General features: G+C 36.3%; 1 protein-coding gene across 2 annotated transcripts in view; it reads right to left on the bottom strand.

The window, feature by feature from the left end:
* Nucleotides 1–12,272, bottom strand: part of LOC145278795 (coiled-coil-helix-coiled-coil-helix domain-containing protein 2-like) — a 28,272-nt gene extending 16,000 nt beyond the window's left edge. Inside the window, exon 1 of one of the 2 annotated variants that reach the window (XM_080130688.1) lies at nucleotides 11,746–12,272. In XM_080130688.1, coding sequence (XP_079986814.1) covers nucleotides 11,746–11,783 — 38 coding nt within the window. In that variant the 5' untranslated portion in view covers nucleotides 11,784–12,272. The remainder of the gene's footprint in view (nucleotides 1–11,745) is intronic. The other variant, XM_080130687.1, reaches the window with a different exon arrangement.
* Nucleotides 12,273–14,342: the final 2,070 nt, after the last annotated feature.

Below are 14,342 nucleotides of genomic sequence, written 5' to 3'. Positions count from 1 at the left end.
TCGCGAGCCCACCTGTGTGCCCGATACTACAGGTCAATATGCAAGCCTCCTAGACCTTTTCCTCTCAACTTCCCCTGAGCTATGTTCATGTTCCGTTCTTTCTCCTCTAGGATAATCCGACCACTCCGTCATATCAGTTAAGATAAAAATGAAATAAGTCCCCAGACGTACCCCTCCACCGTACTGTATACCGATACTCCATGGCTGACTGGGATAGCTTCCGTACATTTATATCTGATCTACTTCTGCATTCAATGTTTAAAAATGATGTGTCCTCTATAGTATCAGACCTGACTGAATGGTTAATTGTAGGCATAGACAGATTCATACTATCTAAAAAATTCCAACAAAAACCTAACAGCCAGCTATGGTTCTCGCCAGAATGTGCTGCTGCCATCGCGCACAGAAATCACTTTTTCCATAGCTACCAACGTAATAGATGCACAGAGACTAAAGCTGCTTTCAGGAACGCCAGCAACCACTGTAAAAGAGTAATAAAAAAATGCAAGAGAGCTATATACCCAGTCTGTTAAATCCAAAGTAGCTGATCAGCGGCTTGGTTCCCACCAGTTTTGGCAAATAACAAATAGGATCCTGAACAGAAGTGTGCGTTCTATCCCAACCATTATCAATGGACCAGAGGTCATCTCCTCAGCTTCAGACAAGGCCAAACTATTTGCCAAAAACTTTGCAGCTAATTCTACCCTATGCGACGAAGGCCATAAACTCCCCATATTTCCTCCTATAACACAAAACACGCTAGGTAACATACAAATATCTGTGCATGAGGTCGCCAAGCTAATCAAGAACCTTGATTCCAGTAAAGCTACTGGCCCTGACGGCATCCCAATTATAGTGTTAAAAAAAGCTTCAACCAAAACTTGCTCCCATACTTACGAAACTGTTTAAATGTTGCCTTAAGGAGAAGTGCTTTCCAACACCTTGGAAAACCTCATCAGTATGCCCTGTATTTAAGAACTCGGGTGATAAGTCATCTCCCTCTCAGTACAGACCAATAAGTCTCCTATGTGTCATGAGTAAGTTGCTGGAATCCATATTAAATAGAGAAATAGTCAATCACCTCAGCAGAAATAACCTTCTTAGTGACACGCAATATGGTTTCCGTTCTGCAAGATCTACCGCAGATGTGCTAACGGTTATATCTCATAGGATTAGTGAATCTCTTGACAAAGGCTTCCTTTCCAGGGCAATTGCTCTTGACATATCAAAGGCCTTCGACAAAGTATGGCATAAAGGCCTACTTCACAAGATCTCCAGCTACGGTATAACTGGAAATATTCTCTCTATCATTAAATTATTTCTCTCTGATAGGCTCATAAGAGTAGTGGTGGATGGACAAAAATCAGAGGCCTGCAGTATTAATGCTGGAGTCCCTCAAGGGTCCATCCTGGGCCCAACTCTCTTCCTGATCTACATCAAAGATCTCCCTAAACACATACTTAAATCATTCGTTGACATCTATGCTGATGACACGACCATCTACAGCAACACATCAAAGGCCGTAAATGACAAAGCTCTCTCTGATTCTCTCTCCTCTGATCTCGAACGAGTGGTTCAGTGGGGGAAGACGTGGCTGGTTACCTTTAATGTATCTAAAACCAAACTCCTATCTTTGCACCATCAACGCTCTGATCTCCATCTGGCATCAATTGAAATGGATGGCTCTCGTCTAGGAGAAGCCCCATGTTTTGACAAGCTTCTGGGCTTGACCTTCACTTCTGATCTGAGATGGAACATGTACATCAAGTTTGTTGCCAAGGTCGCTGGAAAGATGGTGGGATCCTTCTACCACTCCAGAAGATATCTCACTACTGATGCAATTCTCTATCTATATAAAAGCCAAGTACGTCCAAGGATGGAATACTGCTGCCATATCTGGGCAGGAGCTGCTAAACCCAGCCTATCCTGCCTTGACAAAGTACAAAATAGACTTCGTGGCTTAGTGGGGGATGCTCTTTTCTCTTCCCTGCAACCTCTCTCCCACAGAAGAGACGTTGCAAGCCTATCTTTGTTTTATCGTTATTTCCATGGCAGGTACTCGTCTGAACTCCAATCTCTGGTCCCCCCTCGCCAATCTTTTACAAAAAAAACCAGTCTAGCTGAATCAGACATATGCACGGACTTGGAGTTTACATTCGTAATACCCTTCCCTTGACTAGAGAAACAAACCTAGAAACGGATGATCAAGCCTTTATGTGCTTTAGACTAATTATGCAACACAACATTAGCTACTTTTACTTTCTCTACCGCTCTCCCTCGACCCAAGACTGCACCATAATAAACAAAGTATCTGACACCATAGACACAGCACTCTCCTTCGACACTAGCGCCCAAGTACATGTATTTGGTGACTTTAATGTCCACCACAAAAACTGGCTTGGATTCTCTACTTACACAGATGCAGCAGGCAGCGCAACTCATAGCTTCTCTATATCTCACTCCCTATCACAAATTGTTAGGTTTCCAACCCGTTTCCCTGATCAGGAAGAACACCACGCATCACTTTTAGATCTGTTTTTGACCACAGTTCCTGATGATTGTATAACGAAAGCCGACAACCCACTTGGGAACGCTGATCATGCGGTGATAATGGTTGAAATCGCCCTAAACTCTAGAGCCAAAACTGAAGAGCCAGTGCTCAAAACAACAAGATATTATAAAAAGGCTGACTGGGAAGCCATCAGAGATCTTATCAGACACCCCATGGGGAAATATTTTTTCTCTTCCTGCTGAACAGTGCGCAAACGAGACCACTGAATGGTTCAAAAACTGTAATCGAAGCGCATGTTCCCATGCGGAAATTCTATAGCAAGCCCCACTCTCCCCAATGGTTTATTTTGACTTGCGCAACTACCATTTCTCAAAGGCAGCATGCATTCCGCAGGTTTAACCGACATAAGTCCAGTTCAAACAGACAGAAGTACATAGAAGCTAGAAGTAATGTTAAGAAAGAAATAGCGACAGCTAAGAGGGAATTTACGGAAACCACTAAAAAACGCATCGAAGCACAAAAACTAGGAACTCGTGACTTCTGGAAAATCTACAACAGTGTAGTAAATAATGGGCAATCAACAATTCCCCCACTAACCAACAATCACGAGGTTGTTTGCTCAGCAACCGAAAAGGCTAACATGCTTGCCAGTCGGTTTGCCTCAAACTCCACACTGGACCCTTCTAACCATCCCCTACCTCAATTTCCTATGTGGACAGACGCCACGCTAGATGATCTGATAATCACCCCTGCTCAGGTGCATGCTATCATAAAAAACCTTGACACTTCAAAAGCATGTGGACCCAATCTCATCCCAGCTGTGCTATTAAAAAAGTGCTCAGCCGAAGTAGCTTCAGTTCTCTCCAAACTCTACAACAAATGCCTTAATGAATCTTGCTTTCCGGGCTGTTGGAAAACTGCTTCTGTTGTACCAGTATTCAATAATTCTGGCGAAAGAACTGACCCATTAAATTATCGCCCCATTAGTCTCCTCACACTTTTTGCCAAAATATTTGAGACCTTAATTAACCATGCTCTAGTCCAGCACCTTACAGATGCTAAGCTTCTGACTGACCAACAATATGGATTTAGACAAGCCCGTTCCACAGCAGACATCCTCACTGTAATCTCTGAACGCATATACCATTCACTGGACAAAGCGGGAGAGGGCAGAGCGGTAGCTCTAGATATATCTAAGGCTTTTGACAGGGTATGGCATGAGGGTCTCCTCAGGAAGATTAGATCATACAGTATCACTGGTAGAATACTTAACATAATTAAATCCTTCTTAGATAAGAGAAAAATCCAGGTTGTCTCGACGGTCGTACATCTAAACAATATGATATAAATGCTGGAGTGCCCCAGGGATTTATCCTTGGACCTCTACTGTTCCTGATATTCATAAATGACCTCCCCGACAAAATTGCCTCTGAGATGGGTATAAATGCTGATGATACCACACTCTATAGCAGGCACGACAGGAAAACAAATAAACATATATCTAAAGTAATGGCAGAAACACTAGAGGATGACCTCCAATCAGTAGTGGAATGGGGACAAAAATGGATGGTCACGTTCAATGCCGCCAAGACTAAACTAGTTTCATTCAATAATTACAAGAAACCTTCTCTACCACCTATAGCAATGGCCAACGACTCTTTATCTGAGAGTACGTCTTTCAAGCTCCTTGGCCCAACGTTCACAGGAAACAGGAGTTAGAACAATTACATCGAGAGCATTGCCAGGGCCGCTGCAAGGAAGGTGGGCTCTCTCTACCGTGCTAGAAAACTACTAACACCCGAAAGTATCCTGTACCTCTATAAGGCAACCATTCGCCCATGTATGGAGTATTGCTGTCATATTTGGGCTGGTCCATTGGCTACTAGTCTCTCGCTCCTTGACAGGGTTCAAAAGAGAGTCGCCAATCTGATAGGCCCTAAACTGGCATCTAAGCTTCAGCCTCTGTCCCATCGATAGACATGTTGCATCCCTCTGCCTGTTCTACAAGTACTTTAATGGTGAATGCTCTGACGAACTGCAAGCACTTGTGCCCCCACGACGTGAACACCCTCGACAGACCCGACAAGCTTCAAAATCCCACTCCCACACTGTAGAGATCCCTAGATGTAGATCTTTCTACTCCGGTAGTTTCTTCCCCAGAACCGCTAGACTTTGGAATTCCATTCCAGGTCACTGCTTCCCCAACTGTACTGACATGCAGAAGTTCAAGTGTAACGTGAACCAACATCTTGCTGCCCAAATCCCTACATAGTACCCCAGTAGTTGTTTCCCCTGATAGTAGCCCCCTACACCAAAGTGGCAATGTGCCTTGTTTGGGGTGAAAATGTAATAAAATAAATTAATAAATAAAAAAAAATTAAAAAAAATAAAAAATCCACTGTCAAAAACTTTACCCACTCTTTATCTATGCCTAAATCAAAACGTAGATTCCATGAACAAAACTTCTTTCTTAGAACTGCACGCCTGTGGAACTATGTTCCGTCTGCCTCCTGACTACAACTTGGATGTCTTCAAGTCCAACGTAACAAATTCCTGATGAACCGCCCCCTTAAGTAGACACTTTAAATATCCACACTAATGTACTGTACTTACAATAACCCTTATCCCTGAGTGGTTTCCGGGCCTTAATAAGTGGTGACCACCTTGTAAAAAATAAAAAATATGAGGTGCTTTCAATAAGTTTCCAGACATTTTTGCACAGGCATTTCAAATTGTTGTAGACTTTTAAAAAATTAATATGTTATTGTTACACATCTGAGATGGCCGACCAATTTTTACGATTTCAGATCCAAACGAACAGCTACATCAGAAATTGGAATACACACTACTAAAGACCGATTGTCACAGCTGGTGAATTCCAAAAATGCAAACTGGATGTGAGGATACTTTAGAAGAACGATATGCAATAAAATTAGGTTTTAAACTTGAAAATGTCACAGAAACGTATGGAATACTTCAGACTGCTTTTGGACCATCTTGCATGAATCAAGCATCAGTTTTGGAGTGGCATAAGAAATTCAAGGAAGGCAAGGGAGACCGAGGGATGATGAGGTGTGAGAAGAGTAAGGAAATCAGAACACCAGAGTTGATTGGCCAAATAAAGAATTTCATGAATAAGAATCGTTGTGTCTATAGAGTTAATATGTGCGCAGTTTGATGTCAGTGTGGGAACTGCACACACATTTTTCGCAAGCAATTGAAGATGTGAAAGATTTGCATGAAATTTGACCCAAGGGTACAGTCTAGGGATGGACCAAGTAAGGAGTAATCGGCCAATTTGCCGATTAACCGACCGAGTAATTACTTTTCTCTTTCCTATTAAATTTAAACCAATTAATCACTGCCAAATGACTTAGTGACACATTAAAACAGTAACTGCTAACTTAACATTTGTTAAATATCTGACCACTGTTATGGCTTTTTAGATAAAAGAAATTACAAATTAACTACAAATTGTAATTCTTAAAGTGAATAACTATAAGCTGAAGTTCTGCACCTGCTGCTGCTGCTCTAGTTCCTCTTCTATTCTTGTTGCCTGCCTCCTCTACTCTCATGTTCTCTGTATTTAAAGTTGAATACTTTAAGTTGTAATGTAGAAACATTCGAGTTTCTCCATCCTCAGGATATAGCCTGTTCCTCATACATTTCAAATAATCTAAAAACACTACAAGACATACATTTGTGTGAAATAAAGAAATTAAAAAAAAAAAAAAAAAAAAAAAAAAAAAAAAAAATCGACCCAGCCATTTACATACAAAACGAACTCCCACACAGAAAAAGTTCCTTATATATATATATATATAGTTTTTAAAATATTATCCACGGACACGTGGCTTATCTACGACTCATCAGAGTGGCTGAAATTTATATATAAGTTATGTTTGAAGGCCACAACAATGCAGTCATAGGGGAGCACTGGACACGAGCCAATGTAGTAAAAGAATGATAATATTGAAAAAAATTTCAATAATTTGCAATCAAAATATTTATAAACATGTGTCGTATAAGATGATAGGCGTTTGTGAATTTCCCAAATTTTCTAGAAATCTTCAATTGAGAAAAGAAAAAAAGTGTACAACTATTGGAAAAAGTCGGTAACTCTGAAACATTTGATAAATTATCGAGAACAAAAAAAGAAGTTCAACAGATGCATAAAAAAGACGAATAAGAAAAAAAAATGTGATCAAAAAAATATTTTTAAATATAAATATATTTTCACAACTTGAATTTGTTTGAAAAGCTTTTGACTCAAAAAGAGTTTTGCACGTCTTAATGGAATTCCTTATGTCCTAATTGAAAAAAAAAAAAAAAAAAAAGATAAGAAAAAGGTCAATATGTGGAATGACAAACGATTGTTGGCCTTTACAGATTTTCTAGAAAGTTTATCTCGGGGGGGGGGGGGGAAATCGTCACAAAGGTAGATATATTTTTTTTTTTTACCTAATTAATTTTAAGTCAATATTTATTCGCATTCAAAATGTGGTACAAAACCAAAAGAAAAAAGTTGAACATTAACGAAATTTAATATTATTAAATTTTCACGATGTGCCCCAGCAGCAGCAGCACTGCCCCAGTGCCCCAACTGCCCAAGCCAGCGTATCATAAACACCCCAACCTCCCCATGTTAAGAACGGTTTTAGGTATAAAAACTCCCTTCAACCTTAAAAGCCTTTTTTCTTTCTGGTTTCCATTATGCGGGGGATGGAGGGGGGTCTCAGGTTAAAATACGACCGGAAAAAAAAATCGTCTTATACCTTACCCGGCGTTATCCGGGAATCTTCATTTTCAATTATGTTATTTTTCCCAATATTACAATAACGACTTGGCACACGGACTTGCTGCTACGATCAAAATTCGTACATCTCTTTTGTACGATCTGGGGAGGCCATCTTCCTAAGCATTATCCTCTTCTTCGAGAGGAAGAAGATAAGGATTATTGTCGATCGCTCTCCCAGGGATACTGATACAGGTGCAGTTCATAGGGTTAATCATGGTATATTTTGCACCAGTGAAATGGGAGGGGGGGGGGCAGTGGAGAATATTCTTAAAAAAAATAAAAAAATCGGTGCAGTTTAGCGGCCTAAACAATGTGATAAAAACGTGTAAGCGATAAATATTGTTTTATTTATTTTTTTAATATTCGTAAATGAAGTATTTGGAGTTTTAGTTAAAATCTAGTTAGTACGCTTGTAACATTAAGAACACGTTCGAAATGTGTATATTAGGGTCGAAATAATCGACAACTTCCGTTTGTATGAATACTCCGTTTCTAATGATCATTCCAGCATTTTTTAAGCGGCGTTTTTAGTGTTACAAGCGTAATAATACTAAATCGATCTTAACTTGAAAGTTCGACATTTACTGACCGAAGTAGGAAATAAAAAATAAAAATAGAAAGTTGTTTTATTAAAATTATATTTTTGATATTATTTTTAGAAAAAGCGTGAACTCTAACTAATAGATAAAAATGTATTGTTTCTGTAGATTTCGGTGTGCTAAAAAAGAATCTGAAAACCGTATCCGTCGCAAATTAATAGTTTCGAAGATATTAATATTTTTCCAATGGATTATTTTATTTATAAAATCAGCTATAATGGCGTAAGTCGGCTGATTACGCATGCGCACAGACCGAAGAGAAATCACATTAAAAAAAAAAAAAAAAAAAAAAAAAAAAAAAAAAATCAGCATTTTATTAAGTTCCCGTAAGTAAAAAATAAATATCACAACGCATCGTTGTATTTGTTCAAGTAATTCGGTTCTTGCGTTCACGTGCGCACGAGCGTAAAATGACTTGTAACATTGCGGAGGAATTTTTAGCGTGCATTTTCAAATAAATGTGGTTCATTTTTGTTACGTAGTTTTTAATGCTTTTTAATTGATCTAAAAAAAATTTAGTTTTCATGAGCAGTTTACAAAAACAACCGTTTTTCCGTAAGTAACGCACCGAAATTTATCGAGCAGAGTAATGATTAACATTTCACAAAAATTCTGTCTTTACATTAGCGGGGTGAAAGGGGACGGGGGCGGCGCCGGTGTGTTGCGCTTTTTTCTAAAATTTTACCATATTTTCTTTTACGCAGACTTTTCAATAAATGTCTTTACAATTATATTTTGATACAATTTTATACAATAAATATTTTGGTTTTCAAATGGCGTATGCCATGCGCGCGCTTGCGCGTACAAAATGGCCAGTCGTGATAACAGAATCACATGGGCCACATGGCTTCATATTTGGAAAACAACTTGTTTTTCGTCTAATTTTAATTTTTCGCCAATACTACAATGTGACAAGGCAGTTTGGTACGCGAGTGCACATTTAACAGTCTTTTTTATGCTCGTGCGTAGCGTAAACGAAGGCTGGGCTGTGAAATGGAAAATAGTCCCACAGCTAAGGGGTTAATACCATACAAATGGTAAATTTACGACGAAACGGTTACCATATTCTTTTAAAGCACACCGAAAACTACAAAAAAACTTTTTATACAAATGTGAGACAAGCCTAAAAGTAAAAAATACCGATTTTTATTTTTTTTTTAAATTTCCTCCTGTCTTTATTGAAAGATTTAAAAAAACTTTTAGCCAATAAACACTTAAATGCCCCTTCTCCCAGGTGGCCAGAAAGTGAGTATTCATTTTAAGTTAAATTTACATGGAATAGTGATTAGGCACTTTTCAAAAAAAAAAAAAAAAAAAAAAAAAAAAGTAATTTCTTCATATCGTGAAAACTATTTTTTTTGCGACGGAAGCGGGGTAATCGTGAAGAAAGAGAGAGCCTGTTTCCTCCGTTCGACTATAGGTGGCGTTACTGTCTGTCCACCCAGTTACGGAAGTACAAAATGTATATAATGCCACCCTTGAAATAAAAATAAATGTTTTTGTTATATTTTAATTTTAAACATGTTTCTTTTTTTTTTTTTTTTGTGCAAACAAATTTAAGTTTTATTTTTTTGCAAACATATTTAAGTTTTATTTTTCCAAACATTTACGTTTTGATGCTTGTTAATTTTTAAACATTTACGTTTTTTTTTTTTTTTGCAAGCATAAACTAAATGTTTTTGCTATATTTTTCTTTTAAACATATTTATGGGTACAACCGTTTTTCCGCGAGTATTTTTTACGCTCTTATGATAAAAAAAATCGGTAAATTTATACAAATACCGTGACAGCGAATTAGTAGAAAAAAATGTACCCTAACCCTAACCCAGTTTTCAGATTCGTGTTCAGCACACCGAAACGTAACAGAATACTACGTAAAAGATTTTACTAATTCGCTGTCACGGTGTTTGTATAATAATACCAAAAAAAATCAACGTTTTTTCTTTTATCTTTTTTATGGACCCCCCCCTTTTTTCTTAATTTTTCTGCACTTATTTTACCTTTTCTGCAAGTATTTATATATATATATATATATATTTGAAAAAGGATATTGTAAAACTTGAATCTTACTTGAAACTACTATTAAAAAATAGCGCGGTACGAATAAGTGCATAAGCAAACTTTTCAAAAAGAAAAATATTTCAAAAATATTTAGTTTATGCTTGCAAAAAGAAAAAAAAAAAAAAAAAAAAAAACCCCAAAAAAAAAACCGTAAATGTTTTAAAATAAACAAGCAACAGCACGTAAATGTTTGGAAAAATAAAACTTAAATATGCTTGCAAAAACAAAAAAAAAAAAAACGTAAATATGTTTGAAAAAACAAAACTTAAATATGTTTGCACCCCCCCAAAAAAAAAACCATGTTTAAAATTAAAATATAACAAAAACATTTATTTTTATTTCAAGAGTGGCATTATATACATTTTGTGCTTCCGTAACTGGGTGGACAGACAGTAACGCCACCTACAGTCAAACGGAGGAAACAGGCTCTCCCTTTCTTCACGATTACCCGGAAGCGGTTTTCAGAGTCATTTTTAGCACATCGAAATCTACAGAAAAAAATTTATTTCGTTATATACGAACGTGAGACGGGCTTTAATGTAAAATTTAAAAAAAATGCTTTGGGTGCCATCAGCTAGAATCGAAACCGAAAAGAATTATCACTCCAGCCGCGTTCCTTACCGTTTGAGCTATAGTTTTCGAAGACTATTAGCGAAAGTTCAGTTTTGCACGCACACACACACACACACACAAAAAGGGGGGGGGGAATATTTTCTGGAAACAAATGTTCGGCAACTTATTTTTTTTATTTTTTTTTTTTTTTACTCATTGTCTTTGAAAACTTTTCATTACCTTATTGTTTTTCTTTTTTCATAATTTTTAGATATTTTCATTATTGCGGAATGCGGCATGACAATTCAGTAGATAATATTGGTTTCACATGAAATTCAATACTTCAATTTTCGAATTTCGATACAATAACGAAGTAGCCAAGATCAAAGTGTAGTATCTGTTCAGATGCGGCACTTCCATTTCTCGTTCTCTTTCGGTAGAGGAGAAGTCAAGTCCTTCACGACTGAGACAATTTTTATTTTTGTACCTTTTCTCCACGTTAAAAAATGGGTTAATTTATACAAACACCGTGACAGCAAATTAACCCTAACGCTGTCACGGTGTTTGTATAATAATACCAAAAAAATGACCCTGGTGTCCAACTCTGTCCTGTGAGGAGGCATTGTAAATAGGTACAATAACGAAGAAGAACCTTGTGACTTTCTTTGCTAATTTTGATTAGAATTTTAATTGCGCAAAAAAGTTTAGGGCTTACGTAATTGGTGGAGATTTGGTCAAAAAACGAGTTGCCGGTTTATTAGAAGAAAAAAAAATGTGTAGAGAATTGGCAAAGAAAAATGTTTAAATTTTAAGGTTTTTAGTTTCATTTTTCATGTGAAGAAAAGAAACTCGAAAATTTGAAGTTTTTCTTTTCTCTTAACATTGTTTATATAAAAATATATATTTTTTTAAAGCAATTAAACATTTTCATTCAACACACATAATCGTAAAAAGACGAAAGAAACATTGCAGTTTACGTTAATTATTAGTCAATAAAACAAGATTCGATTTATTTTATAAAAATAAAACAAACAAAAAATGAGTTTATAACAAAGTGAAACGATTTTATATTTTATTCGCTCGGATTTAAAATGAAACGGAGAAAGTGACCTTTTAAACTGATGACATGAAATGATGGGGGGGGGGGAATGTGTAAACGAAAACGTGAATTGAATGAAGAAAGAGGAAACAAACAAAACAAAATGTCGGATCTTCCATCTTACCTGGGGGCAGCTGCCATTGAACGTCCTCTCCTTGGCATCGTGGAATTTAATCGTTTCGATTCGGACTTAAATTGAAGATATTTAAGACGAAATTTATCCGATCCCCAAAAACACGTGCTGAAAGGTTCACCTTCAAGATTACCTTGTGCAGTGACATCAACAGTAAATGTGTCCTGATCGGTGATTGGTCGACATCAACCAATCAACATTGAGTTAGAAACAAAATGATTAAATTGCATCAGAGTTCGTATAGTTTAGAGTTATCTCCCCTTTTTTATTTGTTTATATCGGCCATCTTTATTCTTAATAACGGGAAACTTGTTTTCTACACGTTTCGCTTGTACGATTAAATTTACGATAACTTATTAGGGTATTTCATTTGCTTTCATACCCACCGTTTTTTTTTTTTAGCAAAATAAAAATAAGATTCGACTTTTTTAGGAGATTACATGTAAACAATTTGAAAAATATCCGCGGAAAAAGAACTTAAAGAAAAATAAACTTTAGATTCACGTTCCTATGTCTATACAAGTGAAAATGTGTGTGTGTGTGCATTTCCTTACCAAATAACTCTGTCAAGTTTCAGTCTACAGACTCGAGATTTGACATACGGGGTACTGAGATTTGGGAAAATCTTTTTAATCAGTTTTCGGCCAGAAATTTTACTGTCCAGGGGTCAAAGTTCAACGATTTGACCTTTGAAAACTCTACCAAACTCCTCCGCCAATTTTGGGTCTAAACACTTGAAATTTTAGATATGGGTTACGTGGACATGGATCTAACTTTATAATTTGATTTGATTAAATCTGGGCAAAAGAAGCATTTGAACTTTGTAGTGTTGCTATATAGCCATCTATATAACAAGTCTATTTAATGTGTTTAAGGTCATATTATATATCGAAGCCCTTCTACACTATTGGGACGAAATTTTGGAAATCGTAAAACTGAATTCCACTTGAAAACAATGGTATCTACGTATTCCTCCTATTTTTTAAATGATTATATCCAAAAATTACGAAAATCGATAAGGTAGAAAATTATTTATTAAAGAAAAAAAAAAAGAATTTGATGAAAACAATCATAAGACACAGGAGAATTATTTGTCTTGTTTTCTTATTTATCTTTTTCCTAAATCTTTTTGTCAAATATACTATTATTAACCAATACTTTTTCTTATATTAAATGAGAGAAAAAAAAAAGTCTCCCACGAAATTGAACATTTCCCAAATTATATTTGCATATTATCTGAACTCCAAAACACGCGGCTTTTTTTTTTTTTTCTGAAGTATGCATTCCTTCTAGCTAGTCTAAAGTTAATACGTAACCTTAAAGGTATTACTTCTTAATCAGATTTTTATTTTTTTATTTTTATTTTTTAACGAGTTAAAAATAACCAGACTTTCCAATTTGATAAAAGTTCCAGTATAGCATTTATTATGGGGTGGAGCTGGAACGGTTGAACATTCTGGTATGAGGTCTGCGAGTCGTGTGTAGTTTTTAAAATTTGACTCGAAAAATTGAAAGCTTAGGCAAGAGAGAATTCTTAACCTAACAGAAGCGAGGATTTATTTTTTTCTACTGTAGAAGACAGAAGAACTTTAATAAGTAGTATACTTAATATCTGCAATTATCATATGCTTGCTTGTATTAATAAAGTGGCCTCCATGATATCCATACCAAACAACTGAACATAGCCTATAATTTAACTTTCACTATATTTGTAACTAAAATATGCAGTATCTTAGCTGTGAGACTAGGGTTATTTTTCTGAGTAGATGCAATGCTCTGTGCCTGACCTTGATGTCTGCCTATAAATACAGAATACAAATTCTGAATTACCATGAACTAGTTGTTCTTCTTATAACTGGAAAAAAAAAACACCTAACGGCTAGCTACAAAATCCCAATATACATTTTACCTCCAAGACGACTACCTCTGTCTAACCTGCATGCAAAAAAAAAAAAAATTTTTTTGTTTCTTCGAACTAAACCTTGACTGAAACTCTAATCCTAATGAAGATCTACTATTATTTGTAAGTAAATAACTCCTGTTTCTTTAACGCTAACAATCTGTTCCTTCCCACCAAGCCGCCACTTAACTCCTATATTGCACAGCATTTGTAGTGGAATCTTTAACTTCCAGCCCCTAACCCTCACATGCTAACTGCTTAGTCATCACTAAACATCTATACATTTCTACCTCTTGGACATGCATTAGAGTTCATTCCTATTCAGTTAGGTATTTAACAGCCAAAGTATGTACTCGGAAGCAAAGAGATCTGCATTAGATAACTATGTCTCCTGCTAGATAGTTTTGCAAGGATTAATACGAAACTGAACCGATACTCCTTTTTATGCTAAATGTCCATGACACTTACTTGAAAGCTGAAATTATCTTCCCTCAATAATAAGAAACACACTTTATACCTACAACTTCAACTTTATTCGCATCTACTGAAAACCTGCCCATATATCTATTGACCTAATTATACATGACTCAAAACTTACTGTTTTATCCGTACTATATTGGCCTCACATCTCAACCCTTCTGTCATCTAAAATATAGTTTGGGCACAATTCGTAGTTCAATTCTTAATA

Source organism: Euprymna scolopes, chromosome 1 (assembly GCF_053919585.1).
Source record: "Euprymna scolopes isolate OS-2025 chromosome 1, ASM5391958v1, whole genome shotgun sequence".
NCBI lineage: Eukaryota > Metazoa > Mollusca > Cephalopoda > Sepiida > Sepiolidae > Euprymna > Euprymna scolopes.
Note: the sequence above shows the minus strand (reverse complement) of the source record. Positions and strands in the feature narration are given on the sequence as shown.